General features: G+C 51.4%; 9 protein-coding genes across 9 annotated transcripts; 5 read left to right on the top strand and 4 right to left on the bottom strand.

Annotated features, from left to right (window-relative positions):
• Positions 1–268: 268 nt before the first annotated feature.
• MYCFIDRAFT_34034 (uncharacterized protein) lies at positions 269–1143 on the top strand (the record flags this gene model as incomplete). The annotated part of the gene is made up of 2 exons (XM_007931416.1): positions 269–898; positions 949–1143. Coding segments are annotated over 2 exons (825 nt in total), but the record flags the coding sequence as incomplete, so codon positions are not given.
• Positions 1144–1509: 366 nt separating this feature from the next.
• On the top strand, positions 1510–2602 carry MYCFIDRAFT_34055 (uncharacterized protein; the record flags this gene model as incomplete). The annotated part of the gene is made up of 2 exons (XM_007931419.1): positions 1510–1834; positions 1899–2602. 2 exons carry the CDS (start codon positions 1510–1512, stop codon positions 2600–2602), a joined length of 1029 nt encoding a protein of 342 aa, XP_007929610.1.
• A 43-nt stretch (positions 2603–2645) lies between these two features.
• MYCFIDRAFT_204848 (uncharacterized protein) lies at positions 2646–3865 on the bottom strand (the record flags this gene model as incomplete). The annotated part of the gene is made up of 3 exons (XM_007932024.1): positions 2646–3306; positions 3452–3669; positions 3735–3865. The coding sequence occupies 3 exons, from the start codon at positions 3863–3865 to the stop codon at positions 2762–2764; spliced, it is 894 nt and encodes a 297-aa protein (XP_007930215.1). The 3' UTR covers positions 2646–2761.
• Positions 3866–5433: 1568 nt separating this feature from the next.
• On the bottom strand, positions 5434–5903 carry MYCFIDRAFT_124842 (uncharacterized protein; the record flags this gene model as incomplete). Its single annotated transcript, XM_007932023.1, has 2 exons — positions 5434–5572; positions 5623–5903. Coding segments are annotated over 2 exons (420 nt in total), but the record flags the coding sequence as incomplete, so codon positions are not given.
• A 3084-nt stretch (positions 5904–8987) lies between these two features.
• Positions 8988–11322, top strand: MYCFIDRAFT_208814 (uncharacterized protein; the record flags this gene model as incomplete). Its single annotated transcript, XM_007932022.1, has 13 exons — positions 8988–9080; positions 9104–9116; positions 9168–9189; positions 9222–9239; positions 9276–9291; positions 9321–9431; positions 9461–9538; positions 9572–9666; positions 9696–10435; positions 10465–10494; positions 10537–10571; positions 10598–10703; positions 10739–11322. The coding sequence occupies 13 exons, from the start codon at positions 8988–8990 to the stop codon at positions 10816–10818; spliced, it is 1437 nt and encodes a 478-aa protein (XP_007930213.1). The 3' UTR covers positions 10819–11322.
• Positions 11323–11373: 51 nt separating this feature from the next.
• Positions 11374–12314, bottom strand: MYCFIDRAFT_212237 (uncharacterized protein). The gene has a single exon (XM_007932021.1). It carries the CDS (start codon positions 12048–12050, stop codon positions 11550–11552), a length of 501 nt encoding a protein of 166 aa, XP_007930212.1. The 5' UTR covers positions 12051–12314; the 3' UTR covers positions 11374–11549.
• A 424-nt stretch (positions 12315–12738) lies between these two features.
• MYCFIDRAFT_79429 (uncharacterized protein) lies at positions 12739–14396 on the top strand (the record flags this gene model as incomplete). The annotated part of the gene is made up of 2 exons (XM_007931953.1): positions 12739–14265; positions 14334–14396. 2 exons carry the CDS (start codon positions 12739–12741, stop codon positions 14394–14396), a joined length of 1590 nt encoding a protein of 529 aa, XP_007930144.1.
• On the bottom strand, positions 14371–15309 carry MYCFIDRAFT_178101 (uncharacterized protein; the record flags this gene model as incomplete). Its single annotated transcript, XM_007932020.1, has 7 exons — positions 14371–14440; positions 14482–14499; positions 14532–14814; positions 14856–14875; positions 14903–14981; positions 15011–15071; positions 15115–15309. 7 exons carry the CDS (start codon positions 15307–15309, stop codon positions 14371–14373), a joined length of 726 nt encoding a protein of 241 aa, XP_007930211.1.
• Positions 15310–17352: 2043 nt separating this feature from the next.
• On the top strand, positions 17353–22000 carry Atr5 (ABC transporter, PDR type; the record flags this gene model as incomplete). Its single annotated transcript, XM_007931545.1, has 2 exons — positions 17353–21157; positions 21221–22000. The coding sequence occupies 2 exons, from the start codon at positions 17353–17355 to the stop codon at positions 21739–21741; spliced, it is 4326 nt and encodes a 1441-aa protein (XP_007929736.1). The 3' UTR covers positions 21742–22000.
• Positions 22001–25093: the final 3093 nt, after the last annotated feature.

The raw sequence follows: 25093 nt of genomic DNA, 5'->3' as shown, positions 1-25093 counted from the left end.
CCCTTAGCCGTTCACCTCAAAAGTACTCGCATCAGGCTCAGCACAATGGACGAGAAAGCAAGAGATTCAAACGAAAATTATGAAGAGGCACAAGCGTTCCTGCAGCAGCAAGATGAGAAGGACAACTTTCCACCACCGCCAGTCCTTGTGCCGAGAGGTCTGAGCAGACGATTCTGGCTCAGCGCAGCAGTGAACACCACTGGAACAGCCGCGATTGTGAGCGCTGAGACCGACATCGACGAACCAAGGCTGACTGATATCTGCGAAGGTTTTCGTCAACAAGCGCATCTTCTCAAATGCTTCTCTCAAGCACGCTCAAGTCACTTTCGCCGCTTTCCACTTCGCCGTCACTTTCACCCTTCTGTACGCTCTTTCTCGGACCTCGATCCCAATCTTCCAGGCAAAACGCATCGACTCATACTTGGTGGTGCCACTCGCTCTGGCCATGATTTTCAACGTCGTCCTGCCAAATGCGTCGCTCGCGAATTCCAGCATTCAGTTTTACCAAGTCGCTCGCGTACTCCTCACGCCTTGCGTCGCGACACTGAACTACGTCCTGTACCAGGCCAAAATCCCAAGATATGCTGCGTTGATGCTGGTTCCGGTGTGTGTTGGGGTAGCCGTGGTATCGTATTTCGACACACAGCCTACTGGAGAGGCGAACATGCAAGGCACGAATTCTTGGGGCGTTCTATTCGCTTTCACTGGTGTCTTCGCCAGCTCCATCTATACGGTCTGGATCGCAAAGTACCACAAGACGCTCGAGTGCACAAGCGTCCAACTCCTGATGAATCAAGCACCGATGAGCGTGTTGATCCTGCTGTATGTGATTCCCTTCTCGGATGATGTGACGGTCTGGAGAAGCACCGAGTCTCATTCATGGTATTTGATATTGCTGGTAAGTTCCATCGCTGGTGTTGACAGACTACGTTACTGATCACGATATAGAGCGGTCTCCTGGCATGTCTCATCAATCTGTCCCAATTCGTGATCATCAATGAAGCTGGGCCTGTCAGCAGTACCGTTGTTGGTCACTTCAAGACTTGCGCTATCGTTGCTATGGGCTGGATCATATCCAGAAAACCGCTCAAAGATGGAAGCCTGGTTGGAGTTGTACTTGCTGTGGGAGGGATCATTGCGTAAGTCAAATCCAAATGTGCTGATTTATTGCATTGTGTAACGTTACTGACCGTGCCCAGATACTCTGTGGTCATGCAACGACAGACGCGGAAATGAACCACGCATCAAGACTGCACGCAGTTGTGCCTTGCTCAAGTCGACAAGCTCCTCACTTGAGGTGCATACCGCCTACTCATCCCTTGCATGGTGTAGCACAATCCAGACATACTTCTTGCCCACTTATTAGAGCACACGGTCGATAGAGAACCGTTCCCACACTCACTTTCAAGCAAGTTTCCTTCTCACCGTCAGCAGATGCTCTCTGCTCTTCGTTCCACCCTTCAAGATTCAGCCTCTCCGTCACTGACATACCAACGTTCTCCTCCCAGCATGCCCGCAGCTAAGCAAAACAAGTTCCTCGTATGGGGTGCAGGAGGATGGATCGGTGGTCAGATGATCGATCTTCTCAAGCAACAAGGCAAGACAGTTCTCGGGACCACGATCCGCATGGAAGAGCAACAAGAAGTCCGAGAATGCCTCGACACAATCAAACCTTCACATGTCATCAACTGTGCTGGCAAGACAGGAAGACCCAACGTCGACTGGTGCGAGGACCACAAGATCGAGACTATGCAAGCCAACGGTCTCGGAGCCCTCATCCTGACGAACGAATGCTACACGAGAGGAATTCACCTCACCCACCTAGCCACAGGCTGTACGTCCCACCCCTCCCTCATCCATCCACATCACCACTAACCCACACGTGTCTACCCCCCCAGGCATCTACACCTCAACCTACACCCCAGACTACACCAAAGTCCTCAGCGCGCCCTTCAAAGAAACCGACCGCCCCAACTTCACCGGCTCCTTCTACTCCGCCACCAAAGCCCCCATCGAAACCTTCCTGAAAAACTTCCCTCAAACCCTCATCCTCCGCCTGCGCATGCCCGTCTCCGCCGACCTGCACCCGCGCTCCTTCGTCACCAAAATCTCCACGTACAAAAAAGTCGTCAACGTCCCCAACTCCCATTCCCTCCTCCCGGACCTCCTCCCCATCGCCATCGCCATGTCCGAACACCGCGAGGAGGGAGTCTACAATTTCACCAACCCGGGAGAAGCGATTTCGCATAATGAGGTGTTGCGGTTGTATCGAGAGATTTTGGCGCCCGGGTATGCTTGGGAGAATTTTACGCTCGAGGAGCAGGCGAGGGTTATCAAGGCGGAGAGGAGTAACTGTTGGTTGGATGCGGGCAAGTTGGCGGAGAAGGTTCGGGAGTATAGGGAGGAGGGGTGTGAGGTGGAGTTGGTGGAGGTGAGGGAGGCGTATAGGAGGTGTTTTGAGAAGATTAGGGAGGATGGGGGGAGGCAGAGTCGGGCTGGGGCTGATGGGGTTGCTGTTGTTGAGGGGGATGATGTTAAGATGCCGGATGCTAAGAGGCAGAAGGTTAGGGAGGAGGAGGAGGAGAAGGTTGTTGTTGAGTGAGGAAGGAGTTGGGGATTGGAGGGTGAATTGTTCGTCATCTCTTACATGATTAGGTCGTTCGAAGGAGATCTATCCTAGATTTACAGAAAATGCTGGCAATGCTGAACGCTGTAGACCGCGTGATGTCGGAATACCCTCAATGAGTCTTCGCCGCAGCAATCACTGTGTTAGTGGCTCACTGCTTGGGCGATTGCCATCGGCGTCACTCTCTGAGCGTCCCTGCTCAGCCCGGTTCTGCTTCACTGCATCTGGGTCGGCATGCTTGGCAGGATCGAAAACGTAGATGGGGAATTCGAGTCCGACCGTTCTCTTCACTATCGTGGGTAGTCTCTTCCAGATCGCAGGTGGCATTGGAATGAGAATACTGGTTTCCTGCAAGTACTTCTCATACGCGTGCCAGCCATTGCCCTTCTCGTATCTCTTCTTCGCACCTGGTCGCTCTTGGAGCGTAAGGCCAGAGACAAACATGAGCAGTGTCGTGAGGAAGATGAAGCCAACACAAGAGGCGTACAGTGCTGCGTATGCTCCGGATCCTGACGGGACGGTGCCGTAGCTTGCCGGGGTGACGGCAATGATGTAGATCGAAACCTGCACCATGATCTCGCCAAAGTAGTTGGGGTGTCTGGACCAGTTGAAGAAGCCAACATCACAAACAGCACCCGGTTCCTTGCCTGGACCTTGCTTGAAGCGATATTTCTGTATGTCTGCGATGGCCTCCATGGAAAACGCCATGGCGAAGACGATGATTGCAATGATATCCGTGGCCTTGCCAAACGATGGTTGCGGGTACTGAAGGACATTTGGGGAATTGAGGATGGTCACCGGCATAGAGACGGTCCAGACCCAAACCATCTGAAAGACAGAATCCGAGGAACGGGAAGAACTTGTCTCTCTTGTCGTCGAATCGGGTGTCAGTGCCAGTGTTCAAGATTCGGAAGAGAAGGAAGGCTGATAAACGGGCTCCCCAGAGCATGATCAAGATCGATGTCACGATTTGCCTTGCATGGGTGGTACCGCTCATGCTTAGCGTGAGAATGGCCAGCCAGACGAAATTCGTTCCTCCCATGCTTCGGAATCACTCTGTTAGCACTATGCCTCGAGCGACAAGGGTTTGCAGCATTACGACACTCACAAATCTGTCAGCTTGTCAAACTTCAAGGTGAATGCAACTGCGAAGCCGATGAGCTGGTATGCCACGGTGACCAGGAGGGTGATGGCTAGGTAGTAATGGTCCAGCACATGGACCGGGGAATAGAGGGCCATGGCGGTGTAGCTCGCAGGAATGGTCTTGGACTTGTCTATGGAGTTGGTGTCATATTGTTGTTATGTAGAAGTGACGCCTACATGTATTTCCTTTGCATTGTCCGGGCTTTGACCGTGGCTGCGGCCATCGTCATCGATCTTCCTGCCGATCGGAACGCGAGGGACGGTCCGCTGGCTCCTCTTGGCAGTCTTGGCTCGGTTTGCGAGGGAGGGACGGTCCGCTGGCTTCTCTTGGCAGTCTTGGCGCGACTGGCCTGTCACGCTGCGCTGCGATCAAGCTCTCCTCTTCAATGCGTCCTCACTGCATGCATATCACGATACGGCCGAAGTTGGCCTGACGTCGCCGCCGCCCATGTCAGAGTCTTCCGCCCGCGGGAGGCAGAGCAGGACAGCTGCCGCCAAGCATCAGAAGGAGAAGAAGCGCAAGAAGAACGCGAGGTCCAGAGCGGCCAAGGTGAAGACCAAAGCGGCGGCGAAGGCTCGCGACGAGTACTACGCGTCGCTACCAAAACTCTCAGAGGTAAAGGAGTAAGACAACTGTGCGCTCCATGGTAAGTACTGACTTGTCAAGCACGATCTCCTGAGCTTCCAGTTCGCGCATTTCGGAGATGACACGAAGCCCGACAACTGGTTCGTGGCCAAAGAGGCAGCCCTCGGTGTCGAAGAAGATGATGGACTTGGCTACTACGAAGATGGCGTCAAGCGCACTCTCACTGACGAGCAAATTGCTGTCTTTCGGCGAACAGAATTGTGGCAGATGAAGCACGAACAGGAACAGCGACAAGGAGATGCGCAAGAAAATGCCGCTGACGCGCCTGAGCCGGAGCCTGTCCGTCCTGCTTCGCCGGTCTCAGATGTGTCCAGTCTAGAAGACGAGCTTCTGGCGTATGCGACCGTGAAAAAATTCGAGTCGCAGCCTGCCGAGCGCAAACAGCCACAATCTTCGCACGGCAGTCGCACTGAATCTCATTCTGGGTCACGGAGAGGCCGTCCGTCGCAGCAGAACGTTCCTTATGACCAGCGCCATAAGCGTAAGTGGGAAGGCTACATCAATGATGAGGATCCCATCGAGGGCTCTCTGACGCACCGCCGAGTGGCTCGCGAGCTAGACGATCAGCAGACTGAGCCCATTGAGATGGACTACTGAATGGGTCATTCAGAATTTCAACGAGGCTTTGCCACGGCGCATTTCTTCTGGTGAGTAACTTCCCAATGTCCTTCTTCACCTCAAATGATGAATAATGTTCATCCTTAGACGGAAAGCCTTTCGAGAACACCGCTTCTGGGTTCGGTCTGCGGGCACCTACCCGTTGAAGGACTCGCATTGGTTGATGTCGACTGTCTAATCTTCTCTCTGACCCCAATCGCTCCCCCGGCTTTCCTTCATAGTATGATGCGAGGTCTGGCTGCTGACGAGACACCCAGCAGCATTCCGGGCATTCTCAAACGGAGTCGAAATGCGAACCGACCCTACAATATTACTACCTGCGATACACCAGTCATACCCGCGAAATAGCCCAGTATTTTGAAGAAGCCATCGAGATCCGGTTTAATATCTCGCGAGGTGCAATGATCAGCCAACCGAGAAATGGAATATACGCGATAACATTTCCGACCACCTCATTTCGACGCACTGAAGTCCTTCTTGGAGGATACAGCGAAGTATCGTCTGCATCGTTGTTGTCGCCCTTGGTTAGAAAGTGCTGTCTGCATGGGCATGGTCAGCTCAGATCTGAATATGCAATCGCACATCGTACATGGGTCCGTTCTGGCCGTCTTCCCAGTAGCTTTGGACGCAGCGATGTACCATTGGTAGACTCTGCTCCTTGAACCAAACGACAGGAATGTCGCCAACATTAATATCGCTCGTGCGATTCCACAACAGAATCAAATCACCTCGATGGAAAGCCGGTGCCATTGACTCGGAGATGACCACCATCGCTGGGAAAGCTGTGGCTGTGACGAGCGACCATATTTTCCAGGCCATGAAGACATGGCAGGCGGAGAGCGTCAAAGACAGTGCTTTGAGCAGGGATTGGCGCATGATGAAAATTGCTATGCTTGAACAAGATGGACAACTCTTCGACTCGCACTCGTGTGAGGTGAGAAGAAGTAAGCAATTTCTCGCATCAGCCAAGAAAACAACACGGTATTCGCTTCGTGTCAGCCGCAGGAAGAGGTCGACATCACAGCCTGACTGTTCAGCCGCAGCACTCGGCGCCGATGTCGGTCCATCTGCTAGGTACTTGCTTGATCTTGATTTCTTCTGAGACTGCCTGAATCCTTCGGCATTCGTCCACCAACATCACCTCCTTGTCCGTCCACAAGCACGATCCCTTACCAGTAGCATTTAGCGCCCATAGCACTGCTTTGAGTAGACACTGTGGGGTGCACTCTATATACAACACCATTTGCATGTATAGCTGTATAAGCTAATTGTTAGTATGCCAACTGGGCGGGAATATCCTTGTGCAGTGCCGCACAGCTTCACTTACTTCGTTTCGAAGGGCAGGTGAGTTTGTCTCGTCCATTGTTCTCTCTCACCCAACCTATCAATCGACACTTTTCAAGCATTCGACGTGCTCGTTGTAACTCTCTCCACCATGCCAGCACCAGAATTGTCCGACTTGAAAGCTCCAATAGCGATTCGCAACGAGCACGTTGTCGACAAGCAGACAACTTTCCGCGTCTAGCAACATGGCAAAGGGCTTCACAGTGGCAATTTCACCATCTTCTTCCCGAGTAATCGAGACGATACAGAGGCAAAAACTCAGCCTCAAAGCCTCTTCTCCGTTGACGGGAAATATGGCACATTGGACGAGCGACGCTCCTTTCGAGATGCTTCTGGTCTCCCACTTTTCGAACTCTATCACAAAGCCATAGGCGTAACATGGTACGTTGAATTGCCTGGGGGCAACGACACAGCCATCGCCAGACTCGCACCCAACTTCAGCGTCTTCAAAGACAGCCTGGACGTTCACGTCAAGAACACGGCTGCTGTGGATGGAACTCAGGGGGATGTCGCGCTTCAGGTTCGCGGACAGGTAAGTACCTAAGCAGAGGCGCAGGGGAAGAAAAAAAAACCAAAAGCAACACCTTCGCGCGCAAGTTTTACGTGCTGATCTACCTTACCATCAGGATATCTGGAAGCAAAGAACAAATGTCTACGTGGGAGAGAGGGTCATGATGACGGCCAAAAGAACGGATAAGCTATCTACGTATCTTCCAGGAAGGAAGATCGAATGGGATGTCGTTGTGGCAACGGGTATGGATTTGAGTCTTGCCAGTGTGATTATTGTGGTCATGGCGGCCAACATGTACAACTCCAGCATGCAGGCTAGCAGAAAAAAATCCATAGTACCTGAACTTGAGATCCTGTGATTTGGTGACGACCTCACATCCTCTCCGCATTGGAAAATTGCCGTCCAACGCTCGCTCCGCCCATCAATCTAAACATCTACGGCACTTCTTGACACGAGATGGATTTTTGGGTCCCGCTGGGCTCAATACTGTAGATAGTACCTAAACGAAGAATCCGTCTTGCGTCAGAATGTCGAACACAACCTGGCATCCATCCTTCTCCCATTTATCAAGCTGTATGAATCAGGAAATTCTATCTCATGGCTTCTGTCCCGGAACCTTCGGGTTCTTACCGTATCCCTGTCAGCTTCATGAGATGAGGAGGCTGCGCAGGACCGTAGAAGGGCCGTGTGTCGATCATCGGAGACATTTAGATATGACGATATGCGCTCTTCGATGCATTAGGCGCAGAGATCGGGTGGGGAGGTCACGAAATATCGCATCCTTTCTGACGATGGGCTTCAGCTCAATGTTCTAGTAGGGATGATGTGTGTAGGTATGGACTCCTTCTCGCACAGCGCTTGAGGGTTCATCGAGAGGGCTGTGGATGGTTGTCACCTTCCAAACGCTCCGTATGTGCCTTGCTGACGGAAACGACGCTCCAGTATGGAGAGAGAGGTGGGCGGCGATGACTTTTGACTCGCGGCCTCAATCATGGTGTTGCAAACCAAGGTGACGAACATACATGAAGGATGAGATACCACAACGCATCTGGAAGTCCCATCCAAGCGACAGCATGTTGGTTATTTCGGAGCATGTCTTCTTCGAACGTAATACCAAGAGAAGGAATCGACCGACAGCCTTGGAGGGCCTTTGGAGTCCTCGGCCTTCCCAATCTGGATGAGCGATGGAACGACGATGGGAAGATCGTAGAGGGCTCAGAGAGTGAATGAAGCAGCTACCGTCAAGGCAGTGACCCTCCGGCTGGGACCAGAGAGACATAAAAAGCTCCCCTCAGCACCTCTTTTCAAAATTCATCATCAGCATCTCAATCACCTCCAAATCCCCCCCCCCCAAAAACCACCAACCACAACACTTCATTCAAAATGGTCTCCTCCAAATCCGTCCTCGTCACAGTCGCCGCAGCAGCCGGTCTCCTCCAAATGTGCCCAGCACCCCAAGCCTTCGTCGCAGCAATCGCAGGCGGTGTCGCAGGAGGCGTAATCAGTGGCGGGGCCTCACTGTGCCTAAAATACTTTCCAGACGCCAAGATGAAGCGTCACGCCATGGCCTTCACGCAACTCGTGCGCCGCCAACTTCCACCTGACGTCTCTCAGGAATCGATCGATCAATGCACTCAGCAGTTGAACGATCAGTACAACAACGGGGGCGGAAGCGTTGAGATAACGGATTCTGGGGAGACTTGTAAGTGAGATGGTGATCGGAATGGAAAGTGGATGTGGTTGGTGTGTACTAATGATTTCTGTTTGGGAGCTGCTCTTGTTAGCAATGTTCCCCCGGCTTGTATGAATCTTGCGACTATTTTGACTGGTGACCCGGCTCAGGCTGGGGGACCGGTTCCTATTCCTATGAGCAGCAACAGTCTTGAGTACCAGGATTTGACTGTTGAGGATCGTCAGAATTTGAGCGCTGCTTTGCAGGTCTCTTAGACGAGTGTAGCAGGCAGAAGAGGTCTGGAGCAGTGGTGAGGGAAGGGAGGGGATGTATTCCAAGGAGAGGGGATTTAGGATTGGAGGGATGGATTTGGGCATTCAACATATACCTTTTAATCCTTCTTGTCTAGATTGCCTTGGGTCTTTGGATGCTGTCGCTCGTTAGGAGTTTTCATAGATCAAGATTGATTTCCTTCGGGTTCGACTTCCCTCTTCTGCTCACATTTGAACATTCCCAATTTGTGTTCGCTCCAACGCCGCCTAGGTGACTTCTTGGAGTGGATCGCAATGCCTCGACGATGAAAATCATGAACCTCGAATGGAGTAAGGCATGGATGCCATCGTGTGTCTGTGATAGTCGCTTCGTGTCCAGATGTCGGGAGGTTGCGGCTGAGCGCTGCGTAACATATATAGCGCAGGTCCCGACTTGTTATCAGCCATAGTCTCCCTCTTGTCCAACGAAGCAAACCTCAATCAACTAGTCTCCTCCAAGGTCAATATCCTCATTCATGGCCACTTCAATCCTGTCTCTGGCCTTTTCGGTGCTTGCCTTCACCTTCACCATATCTTCGCCGACAAAACCTAATCTTTTGGTACCGCAAACAGCCATACTAGCATCCAGATGTCAGGCCAGCTTGCAGCTCCATGGGACAGCACATGGGCACTCATGATGGCCGTCTGGATCTCACACTCGATTTCCGTCCTCTGGATCGAGGACTAGCACTTCTGGGAGTCTCCTGGTCAATTGGCAGAAGACAAGCCTTGGAGGAAGCCAATTAGCATCTGGAAAATCTGGAACAATCCTCGCCTCATGGCACATCCCTCCAAGTCTGTCCCAAAACTCAGCATCAACAAAGTCTGCTCACCTTCACAACCGACCGTTTCGCGAAAGCCACAACCTACCTCTTCATCTACGTCTATATCCTCCCACTCACCTTCTCCCCCGCCATCTTCCCAGTCCAGATCGACGATTTCTCTCCCGTCTATACAACCTACTTTCGCCGCCTCCTGTTTCCAAACAACACCCCGATCACATATCACGAAACCCTCGTCCGCATCATCTGGACATTTCTCTGGGCTCTGGGTCCATACCTAACCCTCGAAAGCGCACATGCGCTCTTTGCCATCTTCTTCGTGGCCATTCTACGCACAGACGAGGCAGAGGAGTGGCCGCCACTTTTCGGAAGTCTCGCTGAAGCGTATGGTATGCGAAGATTTTGGGGAGTGTTCTGGCACAGACTGATCGTGAGAGCTTATTCAAATTTCGGGAGGGTTTTGGCGAGGAGGGCAGGAATGGAGAGGAGGATGGTGGTGGCTTTTGTGGTATTTGGGCTCTCTGGACTTGCACATGCGGCGACGGCGTGGTTGTTTGGCGACACATATTGGGGATTGGATGTTGTTTGGTTTCTGGGTTGTTTCGTGGTTGGAGCGATGGAGACTGCTGGGTCGCAGTTAATGGAGAAGGCCATAGGGCAGGAGCCACTGTGGCTCGCGTTGAAGCGCAGTGGATTTTCCAAGGGCTTGGCCGAAGTCAATTCTCTTGCTTGTCCAAACGCCCCTTGCGCCCATCACACGCTGTACGGCGGGAGTCATGGAGGTGCTACGACATATCTTTTGAATATACAGTCTTTCGAGGGAATGATCTCCTTACGCAAAGTGGAATGCATTGCGGGCTTAGGCACACCAAATTTGAAACAGCCTTGTCTTTTCCTACGATGCCAACGAACTCCGACGTGATGCAGAATACATCATCATGAAGAATCTATCCCCGAGCGACCACCTAGTCCGCAATCGTAACTTATCACCTGCCACTGTTCTATACGAATATATAATTTGTTTGCTATTCTTGGGCATGATCGAGAGCAGTGCCACACCCCCGATCGCAAGCGCATGGCATGAGATATCCCTAACATACACAATGGGAATCTAAGGCCTCCCTGCCGAAGCATTTCTCCAAGGAAAAGTCGAAATCCATTGTGACTGGCCTCTATTCTAGACCTCAGAGGGCGCCTTCCGCTACATATATTCCCGAGGAGGGTTTTCCAGGTGAGTCACCAGCCACAGTCTGGGATTTGGGATTTAGTTCGACCAGAAAGGCCGTGAACGACAGGTTCAGAGACCTGATCGTCGACATTGTCGATCAGAGTCTGCATCCTGGTCATAAGATTGTGGTCCGTCTGAGAGGTAGTGTATTCGGGGCAAAACGGACGAGAACTCAAACTTTTGTTGAGAATGATTTTGGTCGGGGGTTCTTATGTCAATCCTGTTGGTCCTTGAGGCTTGCAGCAGTCGCTCTAGACTTGAGATGGGTGACATGCCCGTACGTAGGAAGCCAATTGTGTCCATGTCAACTTTGCGTAAGATGCACAGCTCAAGAGCCTTGGATTTTCGGTCGCTGGAATGGGTATGTCAAAGTTGGCACATCGCCGACCAGCAATACTGTATGTCAGGGTTCAGCCAGAGTGGATCCTTGTCGCAACCTGGAAGGAGGCCTATGCTGCTGGAAGCGGGCCGCAGCTGGAGATCATAGGCAGTACAGATTTTTGCGTAGAAGTAGAAGTAGTTCCGCCAGTCGCTCTGCCGAAATGACGTGGACGGGGCCACTGAGCTTCCAGCAAAGAATAAGCAATCTACTTCTTGACATGGGGGTGTTCAGGTGGCCAGGTTGTAGGAATTCCAATATTGCTAGCGGGCAGTGCCAATAGCGTCAATCATTGAGGACGGCAAAGCATGCAACTTCCAGTGCAGTACGTGTTACTGCACCAGGCTGGTCGCATCAGTAGTCCAGGCGGCGGAGGCGAAGGCTCTCGGGCGCGCTTCAGCCTTTCCCATATCCACTGCAAGCTGGTCAGAGGTGCTGGAGGAGGCGAAAAAGGCTCCACGTCAACTCCTGGCGGTTCTGCCGGGCACAAATTGGGAGTCTTGTTGTAGCGATCTGCGAACGGCACTTGTTTCCAGTTATTCCTCGTAGCTTTCATCTGGATTGCGCGCAGTAGTCGCTTTCGTGTGGTGCTGGACTCATGCAAATGGATGTACAGAATCCGGCAGACCTGTGAGGCGGCGATGAGATCCTCGGAGGGGAGATGGCCTGCAATCATGTCGACGAGCTCCGCCACGGCTAGGGTTCGTACTGATGCTGGCACGTTCATGTTCATGTTCATGGTGGGGCTGGGGTATATCTCGTCCTGATGGATGGCGGCGGAAGCAGACATGATGGCCACGGACACCCAGGAAGGCGTATGCGCGAGAAGGGTTCTTAGTTGGACGGCTTGACAGTGCGAGCGGAGCGTTATTTCTTCTACAGTATCAGTTCAGTGGCATTGGCAGTGGCATTGGAGGCCTCAAGTGGCTGTGCTGATCAGTGCCGGTCCGATGGCCGCCCGCAGCGTGTGTCGAAGCGCACCATGGCCCATAAATCATATTCTTGTCAATTCCGAGGAAGGCGCGTGGGAGACATCACGGGCGATGAGGGTCAGTCGTGTCTCTGAGATGTGTCGTTCTCCAGGAGATGGAGGGTCAGCATGATGGAAAGGGAGAGAGAGAGAGAGAGGGGCAAGTTGTGGTAGAGTTTCGACTCGGGAGCTCTGCCGCAGAAGAAGCAAGGTCCAGGGTGCTTGATCCGCCGATTCAGATGAGGCTCGTCGACAGCATCTGCACTGCACTGCACTGCACCCAGAACACGCACCATCACGAGCACGCTCAGAGTGTGTTGGCACCGCACCGCTCCGCTCCGCAACAGATCTTCATGTGTGCGCCTTGACCCGCACAGTCACAAGCAGAGCCACACATCCCCATCCGCCTGCACAAGATTGCCCTCGCAAACTGCAATCGACTTTCGAATGAGCGACTTTGTGCCTGCTGTCACCCTCTTTTCCCCTACCACAACTCCATATCACCAACATGGCCGCTGAGAAAGATAACGGCGTGCTGTCCGACACCGAGGGCAGCGAGAAGGCAACCCGAGAGCAGCTGAAGAAGGCCCACCTCCAAGATGCCGATAAGCCAGATGCGAGCGCACACGATCCAACCTACGAAGCCGTGACCTCGACTGATACAATCGGCACGGCATTCGAAGCTCGAGGTCGCCTACAAAAAAAGAGAAGTTACGATGAGGTCGAGGGCGTGTCAGCACAGGACGCTACAACATCTACCCGACAGCACACGAGGAAGCGCTCGCGCGACAGTACAGCAGAAGAAGATGTGCTGAACAATGGCCAAAGAAAGTCTCACGAGCTCGAGCGAACTGGAAACGAGGTAGCCGATGCACATGCTGAAGCCAACGCATCTGCCAAGCCTCCACGGCCAGGCACACCCGAACAAGGCACAGACGCACGTAGCGAACCGGCAGTAGAAACATTGACCAGCCCGAAGACTAAGAGGAGTCGCCTGCATTCCACTGATGCTACTGAGGTTACGACAACCCAAGAAGATTTGAAGAAGGAAGAAGCAACGAAGCTTCCGCCCGGAAGCGCATTCGGAAATGCATCGTCAGCATCACCATTCGGAGCTCTTGCCGGTAGCAAATCTCCCTCAGCAGAAGCACAGACGTCTGCCAGCGCATTCAGCTCATCAGCCTTCGGTGCTCTAGCAGCTTCGTCATCTTCTGGATTTGGTGCGCTCGGCAAGACGACAGGAGGACCAGGTGTAGGTGGTGGATTTGGAAGCGGCGCAAAGAGTCCACTGAACACGAAAGAGAACGATAAACCACCATCTACTGGTGGCTTCGGAGGCGCTCTTGGCCAACAGTCAGCATTTTCCGCTGCTGGCAGTAGCGGGAGTGGATTTGGATCTTCGTCTTCAGGCTTTTTGTCACTCGGCAGCAAGAGTGCCAGTGGCTTTGGAAGCAGCCTCGCAGGCGCGACTGGCGGCAGCGGATTTGGCTCTCTTGGAGGTGGCGGTCTTTCCAGCTTCGCAAGCGGCAAGCCTACGGCACCGTTCGGTGTCAGCGCTAAGAGCGCGAAGCCATTTGGTGCGAAAAATGACGAGGATGAGGACGATGGAGGCGATGATGAAGAGGACGATCGATCTGGCATGAAGAGTCCACTGTCTCAAGAGGAAGAAAAACAAGATGAGCGCTTCTACGAGCAATCTTTGGAGACCGGCGAAGAAGGCGAAGTCACGGAATTCAGTTGTCGCTCCAAACTCTACAACTACGCGGCAGTCGAGAGTGGCAAGAAGGAGTGGCGAGAGCGTGGCATTGGCGTGCTCAAACTCAATGTCAAAAAGCCTGCACCGGATGACGAGGATGCGAAGCTGACAGCCCGACTACTCATACGCGCCGACGGATCGCATCGCATCATGCTCAATACGCCCATCAAGAAGGAGCTCCAGTTTGGCGATCGGTGTGGTGAAAAGCCTCAGGGTGGAAATGTCCTCTTCTCTGGCACGATTGACGACAAGCCGGATCTGGCGCTTTTGCAACTCAAGGTGAGTGATAGAGCGCGGCATGCAACGTAGGAGAATTTCGCAAAGGCCAACACTGACTTCTTCCACAGCTGAAGCACATCAACGCGCTCGAGCTGTACGATAAGATCAAGGATCTGCAAGCAAGCATGTAATTGAAGCGCGAGTCTCGGACGGGTCGTCGTCGTCGATAGAAGAGCTTCGCGCAGGCGAGAGAAGAACCGTCTTTGATCAGGTCACGAACGACCAGGAGCCTGGCTGCAAAGGTCTAGGAGTTGGAAAGAGAATACAGCGCATTGTGGAGGTCTGCGATTGCATCAGTCATTGGCCTTGGTACCAGTTGCAGGTTATGAGCGATTTGGGGGTTGGCTTTACGACACGACACCTGAATGGGAGCACGAGCGAAGGGGATAGGCATTGCATACACTTTTATATACATGACATAAAAGGTATGATGGTATGAGATGAGGATGAGATGACAGCGTTGCGAAATGCTGTGTCGATTTTCAAGATTCCTGAATGTGATCGGTTCACTGACATGTGAGTAGCGTGAGCGTATGACTGATGCTTCTTCTGACCATCGACCAGAAGATAGGGAGACAATATATAGACACTTCGCTGGCCGCAATAGACTCTGCGACATCATGTCAGGTGTGAGCACACTACTCGAGCATTATTGAGTCCCGTGAGCCCATCCCATCCAGGCACGGCTTGCATTGCACGCAAGGCAAGGTACGTACCTGAGGAATGCAGACGAGAGGGTACACACATGTATGTACACACATGTACGATGGGCTAAGAATAGAAGGCAATGAGCGCATTGAGCGGTACTTGGTGCTGTCATCTTTTTTTCTAGAAGGGTAGGAACGGGACGAGGTACGTGAGCTGGGATGGGCCGGTTTGGTTTTCGACTCGGATTGGGGAGAGACGGGATCCGGCTGAGGGGTGGAGTCTTGGCTCGCGCTGATATGAGAAGGTCTGTCGAGGCATGGCATGAATTGACGGTGGTGTGCTGAACGGAACGGGGAACGGAGTGTGTTTGGGTTGCGTCTCCGTGAATCGTTGCATTGCTGTCCAATGGTAGAATATTGTTCGGTTCAGGCTGTCGCTCGTCGGTCGATGTCTCTATTCAATGAGCGATGAATGAATCGGGCCATGCGTTGTTTTGGAGCGAATGAGATGGATTTTGATGCTCTTGCTGCTTTGTGCACTCACTCACATGTGAAGCTCAGTAGCGATGGTTTCGAAGGTCGGTATGCCATGATGAGTGAGTACATCTGTAGATATCTACTTTCGCCGGTGCTGTGACAGTCAGCCTCTTGACGCTGATGAGCCATGGCTATGACGCTTCCACTTCAGTGGCTTCACATGGACTGCCATGGCGGTTCTTTCAAGCATGTTTGAACGCGATTCGACACTGTAGGCTCGATTGTTTTGAATCATGTATAAGCAATGGCGATGACACTGCATCAGCACGGCAGTGGATGAGCGCGGATGTGCTGAATTATTGAAGGAGTCGGCAGTCGAGCTTTGATGAAGCTGGATCGTAATGATGGGCACCGAGCCTCGGATGAACCACGGGCAAGCTGATGAGGATGATAATGATGATGATGATGATGACGATGAAGGAAGGGACAACCTTGAGGCATGCATCCGCTGCTGATGAGAGTGAGTGAGGCTACACTTGTCACTTGGTGAGGCTTGAGCCCCAGCCATCCTGGCCATCCTCTTCTCTTCACAACAGCTTCTCGTCAGCGCGCGATCTACACCCGTGTCTTGCTTGATAACAGGGTCGTCTTCGCCGAGAATGGAATGCCATATTCTCGGCTGCACCCCGTGCTCAACAGCGCGAGTGCAAGTGTGTGTTTGTTCGATGGGGCACAGGCACGGGCACAGGCACAGGCACAGGCACACCTTCTCTGCGGACCGTGGGAAGTCATTCACTTCACTCGCTCACAAGGAACCCTGATTATTATTTCATTCTATGGTTCGCATCTCGACGAGGGCTTGGCAGAGCGTGGCCCGACGCTGAAAACCCAACGGAAAGAATGCATCCTCCGGCTTCCGAAGCTTGGCGTTGTTCCCGGCGGCACCCGGATCAGGGAGCTCTGGTCATCCGACGGGAGTCTCTTTCACCTCACCTCTGCTCGTTACCGCTCAACTTACCGCTTGCTCTCGCACCACCGAAAGTGGCCCTGATTCGTTCCTACACCAGCCTGTCCCCGCCCAGTCTTTTCTCGAAAGCGCAAGGCGCATGTCAGACTAGAGATGTGCCTCCTCTCGACATGGATCACTCATCGTCGGTGCTTGGGGAGTTCGAGAAGCCGACTCTGGCCCTGCCAAAGCTCTGGGCACGTCGGTCAGATTGCCCTTGACCGCGTCGTCGAAACACCGCCTGCGCTGAAGAATGCGCCGCTGACACGCCCAGTCCTTCGCAAGAACGGGAGACACGCACGGCGTGATTCTTGCTCCATTTTGCTTTGCCTAGCCAAAGGACTCGATGTATTCTGCAGCGCTAACAAGCTTCGATCTTCCGTAGCAAAGGATCTTGGAGTCTTGCTGGGTTACATCCCTGGCCAATATCGTCATGCCAGTACCCGGACCTATGGCTGTACCGCATGCTCCGTTGTGCGACATGGTTGCCGCCGCCTCTCCCATTGGGATCCGGCTATGGGTACTGCCAGTTCCAGGACGCTTGGGCCACTATCGCGTCTTTTGTCTTTACGCACGCCATCCCCTGTAAAAACTCGTTGCCTCGGAGCGTTCGTCGGCAAAACTAGGATTCTGGTGGAGTTCTTATACAAAATACGTCTGTGCCAACTTATGCAAAGCGGATTCGACCAACCAGATCCCCTAGATCTTATACAGCAGTTCTACGGACTTAACCACGGACTTCGTTTAGGGGATGTTGTCAGGCTCATGGCATTCTGCCGGCCTTTCTTTCTATTCTGAGCAGAGTCGTCTCATCATCATTCGTGCGAATCGTACAGGCTGCACGTACAAAACTACTCCTCTCCCCACTAACCTGGGAGTGTCTTGTCTTGTGTACCTAACTAACCTTGCGTCTGGTTGTTTGGCTTCGAGTCTTTCATCAGGACATCCACAGCCAAGATGCCGTCTCTGCAGAGACAGCAGTCTTTCAGCTCATGGGCACCGTCCCTGGGCAGTGGTGTTGGAGATGAGATCTTCAGAACCGTGTCGAATGTCCTGTCGCGGGGCCAGAGCAGGAGGGATTCAATTCCAGAGGACGACGACAGCAATGTCGAACACAGCAAGGCAGACGACTGGCACATGATGGAGGAAGTGAAGACCATGGCTGCACAGACGAACGCAGACGGCGCCAAGTATCGAAAGTTGGGAGTCACCTGGACCAATTTGACGGTGAAGGGCATTGGTGCCGATGCGGCTTTCAACGAGAACATGCTCAGCCAGTTCAACATCCCAAAGCTTGCCAAAGAAAGCCGACAAAAGCCCCCACTCAAGACGATCGTCGATAACAGCCATGGCTGTGTGAAGCCTGGAGAGATGCTTCTCGTTCTTGGCCGACCTGGATCCGGATGCACGTCGTTGCTGAAGATGCTCGCCAACCGGCGATTGGGATATGCCGAAGTTACTGGCTCGATCAAGTATGGCTCGATGGATGCTTCTGAGGCGAAGCAATATCGAGGCCAGATCGTCATGAACACAGAGGAGGAGCTTTTCTTTCCCACACTGACCACTGCACAAACGATCGACTTTGCTACCCGCATGAAGGTGCCCCACCACCTACCTGGCAACATCAAGAGTGCCAAGGACTTCCAAAAGCTCCAACGTGATTTCCTCCTACGATCTATGGGCATCGAACACACCCACGAGACCAAAATTGGTAACGAGTATGTTCGTGGTGTTTCGGGAGGCGAGCGAAAACGTGTTTCCATCATAGAGACCATGGCCACACGCGGCTCAGTGTTCTGCTGGGACAATTCAACAAGAGGACTGGACGCATCCACAGCATTGGAGTATACCAGGTGCGTTCGCGCAATGACCGACATCCTGGGTCTCAGCTCGATCGTATCTTTGTACCAGGCCGGCAATGGTATCTACGAGCTTTTCGACAAAGTGCTCGTCCTCGACGAGGGCAAAGAGATCTTCTACGGTCCAATGCCCCAGGCTAAACCCTTCCTCGAGGACCTCGGCTTCCTTTATCGCGATGGTGCCAACATTGCAGACTTCTTGACTGGCGTCTGTGTGCCCACCGAGCGCATGATCAGACCTGGCTACGAGGATCGCTTCCCACGCACGGCTGACGAGATTCGCGCCGTGTATGAGAAGACGTCCATCCGCTTTCTAATGCAAAAGGAATATGACTTTCCAGATACCGACGAAGCAAAGAGAATGACAGAGGACTTCCGGGAAAGCGTAAAATACGAGAGGCACCCAAGTCTACCAAAGAAGTCGCCTTTGACGGTCAGCTTTGTGACACAGGTCAGGGCTGCTGTCACCCGACAGTTTCAATTGATCTGGGGTGACAAGGCCACCTTCGCCATCAAACAAGGCTCAACGCTTGTTCAGTCCCTCGTCGCCGGCTCGCTCTTCTACAACGCTCAGGCTAACACCGGTGGTCTCTTCACCAAAGGCGGTTCGCTCTTCTTTGCACTTCTGTTCAACTGTCTCCTGGCCTTCGCTGAGGTAACAAACTCCTTCGCTGCACGACCTGTGCTGGCAAAGCATCGTGGATTCGCTCTCTATCACCCGGCTGCCTTCTGCATTGCTCAAATTTGCGCGGACATTCCGATCCTGATTTTTCAGATCACCATCTTCGCAATTCCCAACTACTTCATGACTGGTCTCAAATCGGAAGCCTCGGCCTTTTTCAGCCATTGGGGTATCTTGTACACCTGTACTATGTGCGTGACTGCAAACTTCAGGGCAGTCGGTGCGGCCGTTCCGACATTCGACGGCGCTTCCAACGTGGCCGGTTTCTGGCTCAGTGCTATGGTCATGTATGCTGGATACATGATTCCGAAGCCTAACATGCATCCGTGGTTCGTTTGGATCTTTTGGATCAATCCGATAGCGTTCGGCTACGAAGCCGTCTCGGGAGTTGAGTTCAGGGACACTGAGATCCCTTGCGTTCCTCCAAATCTCGCGCCATTCGGTCCGAGCTACAATGACAGCAGCTTCCAAGCTTGTACCGGCGTCAGAGGTGCTCCGAAGGGCGCTGCAGCCCTCACCGGAGAGCAATATCTCAAAGGTCTTTCGTACTCCTCTGGGAACATTTGGAGGAACTTTGGCATTGTTTGGGCCTGGTGGCTGCTTTGGGTGGTGTTGACTGTCTACTTCACCAGCGGCTGGAGTCAAATCTCGGGCAACAGTGGATTCCTCGTCGTCCCACGTGAGAAGCAGAAGAAAGCCATGCACTTGGTGAAGAGGGATGAGGAATCTCAGTCTGCCTCGTCTTTACCAGGCAGTGAGAAGACTGTGCCCTCCGATTCTGAGAAGCGCGACTACAAGAATGACGATGTGGACAAACAGTTGATTCGCAACACCTCTGTGTTCACTTGGAAGCACCTCAGCTACACTGTCAGCACTCCTTCGGGTCCTCGCCTACTGCTCGACGATGTCCAAGGCTGGGTCAAACCTGGAATGCTTGGCGCTCTAATGGGTTCGTCTGGTGCTGGCAAGACAACTTTGCTCGACGTCCTCGCGCAACGCAAGACTCAAGGCACAATCAAAGGCAGCATCCTCGTCGACGGTCGTGATCTTCCGATCTCCTTTCAAAGATCTGCTGGGTACTGTGAGCAGCTCGATATCCATGAACCTCTTTCCACTGTCCGTGAGGCTTTGGAATTCTCCGCCTTGCTCCGCCAAAGTCGCGACACCCCTCGGGCTGAGAAGCTGAGGTATGTTGATACTATCATTGACTTGCTCGAAATGCACGACATCGAGAACACATTGATCGGAACCACGACGGCTGGTCTGTCGGTCGAGCAACGCAAGAGACTTACGATTGGTGTCGAACTCGTCTCGAAGCCCAGCATCTTGATCTTCCTTGACGAGCCTACTTCCGGTCTCGACGGGCAAGCTGCTTTCAACATTACTCGCTTCCTGCGAAAGCTCGCCGATGTTGGTCAGGCCGTTCTTGTCACCATCCATCAGCCTTCAGCCTCCTTGTTCGCGCAATTCGACACGCTCCTCCTTCTTGCAAAAGGCGGGAAGACGGTCTACTTCGGCGACATCGGTGACAATGGTCAGACGGTCAAGGACTACTTCGGTCGTTACGGCGCACCGTGCCCGGCAAATGCCAACCCCGCTGAACACATGATCGACGTCGTTTCGGGCACTTTCAGCAGGGACAGAGATTGGAACCAAGTTTGGCTGAGCAGTCCCGAATATCACAACATGACGAGAGAGCTCGACTTCATCATCGCTGACGCGGCATCGAAACCTCCCGCAACGGTAGATGATGGGCACGAGTTCGCCATGCCCATGTGGGAGCAAATGAAGATTGTCACGCACCGCATGAACGTCGCGCTCTACCGCAACACGGACTACTGTAACAACAAGTTTGGATTGCACGTCGGTTCGGGACTGTTCAATGCTTTCTCATTCTGGATGATCGACAACAGCGTACAATCGCTCCAGCTGCGTCTCTTCACCATCTTCAACTTCATCTTCGTCGCTCCTGGTGTCATTGCTCAACTGCAACCGCTCTTCTTATCACGACGAGACATCTACGAGGCTCGAGAGAAGAAGAGCAAGATGTACCACTGGTTCGCGTTCTGTACGGCGCAGATCATTAGTGAGATCCCGTATCTGTGCATCTGTGGAGTGCTCTACTTTGTTGTCTGGTACTATACCGTCGGCTTCCCGGGAGATAGCAACAAGGCCGGTGCAGTCTTCTTCGTCATGCTGTTCTACGAGTTCATCTACACGGGTAAGTTTCATCACGTCCTCACTCCCTCCCCACATACATCTCACTGACCATGTTCTTCCTCAGGTATCGGCCAAGCCATCGCGGCCTACGCACCCAACGAGGTCTTCGCGGCGCTCGTCAACCCGCTCATCATCGGCACGCTCGCGTCCTTCTGCGGTGTCCTCGAGCCCTACTCGCAACTGCAACCGTTCTGGAGATACTGGATCTACTGGATGAACCCCTTCAACTACCTCATGAGCAGCTTGCTCGTCTTCACCACCTTCGACGTGCAAGTCAAATGCAAAGAAAGCGAATTCGCCGTCTTCGACACGCCCGACGGCCAAACGTGCGCGTCGTATCTGGCCGAGTACATGGTCGGACCGGGATCTCGCGCGAATCTCGTCAACCCGGATGCGACGAGTGGTTGCAAGGTTTGTCAGTACCGCACCGGCGCTGATTACCTGTACACGCTCAACATCCACGATTATTATTATGGATGGAGGGATGCGGCGATCGTGGTGCTTTTCGCGCTCAGTTCGTATGGGTGTGTGTATGTGCTGATGAAGTTGAGGACGAAGCAGTCGAAGAAGGCGGAGTCGGCGTAGTCGACTTGATCCCACGTTGGACCGGGATGGATTTTCGTAGATTTGCATAGCGATGGGCCTTGGCGGCGTGGATAGATTGTTAGGTGTGGAGGAGGAGTGATCGGATTGATCGACGGCCTCTTTCTCTCTCTCTCTTACATACACACACGCATACGCGCACGCGCACGCGCACAGAGTTTTAACATTGTATATTTAATCTGACCCAGTCGCTCGCTCGCTCGCTAGTAGATAGAGAAAGAAGTATTGGTATTGGTATTGGTATTGGTATGGTGGTATACATGCATGCCATGATGGAAATTACATGAAAAGTGATTATTTTTTTTTTCTGCTTGCTGCGGTTGGACTTGGCGGTGCGTTCAAGTCCGACGATGAGTTCCGTGCCAGCAGTCGCCATTGTTCTATCGAAAGCTTCTTATCAAAAAATCCTTCGAGGCAATCAATCAATGCATACAACTCGGAGTACATGGTCGGATTCTTGTGTGGTGCTGTGCGACGTTTCATCATACATGACATGCTGTGCTGTGCTGCAGAAAGAACATGCGATGAGTTTGAGAAAATCACGTGGGTGCTTTTGCTTCCTCGTTCGATCAGTGGTCTGTATATCAGCAACTCGCGCTGATTGGCTCGACCCACTTTTACCCCAGTCCTACCCCCTACTTCGAGTTGCTAGCAACTCCCCTAATGAATTTGGTTGAAATGTGCTTCAAATTCAAAAGGGCTTTAGGAATTTAGTAATTTTAACTAAGGTCGCTAGCGATAACTAAATAAAGCTAAAGTTAACGTATAGTATAGCCGTTACGCTAAATTCGAGGTATATCTACTTGCTCTTGCCCTTATTGTCTATTGCCGCTATATCTACCGCTACTATGTCTACTGCCGCTACCGCTACTAAAGGTCCTACTATTAAACACTCGTTGCTATTCTTCTAATAGAAATCGGCGGTCTCTAATAAAGGTAGAAGCTTCCTCGTAACTAAGTTATAATATATCGATTAGCGTATATTGTCGCAGGTCTAATAGCTACGGTATAGGTGTATTAGCGGCGGCTATAGAGTAACGAAGACCGCTCGGTATAGTAGGCGTATATAGAAGTCGCTATTAGTAAAGGACGTAGCGTATAACGTCTATTAAACTGCCGTCGTTTAAAGAAGGTATGCTATATTAGAAGGTGCCGTCGCCTGCGGCATACGTATTATAAAGTACCGAGTTAGTAACCTATATAGGTTTAAATTGCGACGAGGAAGGCAGCTAGAAGGACGGCGGAGGAGGTTAGTAACTATATCTATACTAATTAGTATAAAGGTTAGTCGCCGTATACTCTAGCGCGCGTTAAGTGCCCTCGCCTAGCGCAAATAGGTCCCTTACCTACCGCGGCTATTGTATTTAATAAGGTTGTTATCGCGGGTGCTATCGCTAGTAGTAGTAGATTAATAGTAAGGCGCCGACGCCTATTTCGACCTGCGTCTATTAGATAGCAAACAACGTGCTATTGTCGTGTCGCTATTAATATTGCTAGAGCTATTATAATAGCTCTACCGCCGCCGACAGTCGCATATATTCGGCCTAATACTATATAGCAATATTAGTCCGATAGGCGTATAATAAGTTAGCTAGAATAACCGCCTCTACCTACTTCGCCTTCTAATAATAGTTATATATAATATTCTTAAGTATACTACGCAATAGAAGATAGCGGTCCTTCGTAATAGTGCGAAGAGTATCGACCTTACCGTCTTTATCTTCTTCTAGTAGATTCTCGTTAATAAGCTATTCTAAGTATGTCTTAGTAGAATTAATATCGCCGTTAAAGCCCTTAGGATCGAAGAAACGGTCTATATAGCAATCCACCTGTTTAGCACTTATTCTATTACCTTCAATCTCTTAATCGTACTAGATATACCGACACGGTTAGTAATACTGCTTCTAGAAGTAACACTAGTATATATTAGGGATGTAGTTATCGATCTATAGTTAATATCTTAACTAGTTTAGAAGGCCGTTGTCTATACGCTTTTAAGCTAATCGATATTGCTTAGCAATAAGGCTTTATAGATAGTATAGCAATTCGTTAAACCGCTTATAGTCACCCTAAAGGCGACTAAACAAGTAGAGCATATTGTCCTTAGCAGAGGCCTTTATTGCGTTATTGTGCTACTTCTTATCGATGTCTAACGAGTGTATAAGGCAACCGGAGAGTAAGAAGTTAGCTTTAATAGTCGTAATGCCGCTCTTAAAATCCGAGTAGTAGCCTTCGACTAGCGAAGTTGTGCGTATCTAAGCAAGAACGGTTAGCAACGATCGGTTAGAAGAGGACAGAGGGTAGCTATTATATAGTACTTACGCGCATAAGTAGGGGGTTGTTCCTCCGCTCGCAGGTAGTCTATATCTAGGCGTACTTAACTAACTATTCTCGTGTTATATAATTATATAGGTTGTCGTTCTTGCCGCGAGGTAAGGCATTAAAAGCAGCCTGTATTCCAACCTCTACCTCCTACTTAGACTCTGCGTATAGTATAACCTATACTAGCTTCTTATAGACCTTCCGATAGGGGCCTTTAAGTAGAAACTTGCGGCGAATAGTCTGTAATAAGTGCCGTGTACAAAGATAGGTATACGCCTATAGAAAGATGTCTTTAATAGCCTATTGTTTAGATGCTAAGTTATTACTAATAGACTATTGTAATTGCTAGCCGCTAGGCTCGCTATAACGACCCTAAGAAGACAGGTGTCTAAGTGCCTATACGTAGACAACACTATGCTTGCTTTCTAGCAAAGCGTATACTATAGGCCGCTATTTAATATTGTTGTCGTATACTAAGATATTAAACAACTTCTAATCGAGCTAGTTAACTTCGTGTATATCGTCTAGCAGTATTAATTTGCTATACTTTATTAGTAGCTAAATGCCCTCTTCCGAAGCCTATACAAAGCCCCTTCTAATACTATCTTTAGTATAGACACTAAACTCCTTAAAGTACAGGTTGTTATCGTTTGTAGTCTTCGTAATTCCCTTTAATTAAAGCTCTATATTACCTCTCTCTTCTAGAGTTATAAAGCGCTTATTACGGTTATAATAAGGCGACTGTTTAGCGGCATTGTATATAGTAGTAATATCGAGATAAGACACGCCGAGATTGTTACTATATTGCCCCTATAAGGCGTCGAAGGTTCTTCTAGCTTATAGCGAGTAATCGATTTACTTCTTAACCTTATCTCTAATATACTAGTATACCTTACGGCTATTAAGGTAGTCGAGTGTGTGTGTATACTCCGTTATAGCAGTATAGCGACGAATACTAACTCTTCTAGTAGCGTTGTTATTATAGTATTCAACCTTAGTAACGAAGCCTATT

This window comes from Pseudocercospora fijiensis, assembly GCF_000340215.1.
Source record: "Pseudocercospora fijiensis CIRAD86 unplaced genomic scaffold MYCFIscaffold_8, whole genome shotgun sequence".
NCBI lineage: Eukaryota > Fungi > Ascomycota > Dothideomycetes > Mycosphaerellales > Mycosphaerellaceae > Pseudocercospora > Pseudocercospora fijiensis.
This window is presented reverse-complemented; position numbering and strand designations above follow the sequence as displayed.

Coding starts and splice junctions, on each gene's coding strand:
- MYCFIDRAFT_212237 (XM_007932021.1), bottom strand. CDS start 12,050: ATGTCTGCTTCCGCCGCCATCCATCAGGACGAGATATACCCCAGCCCC.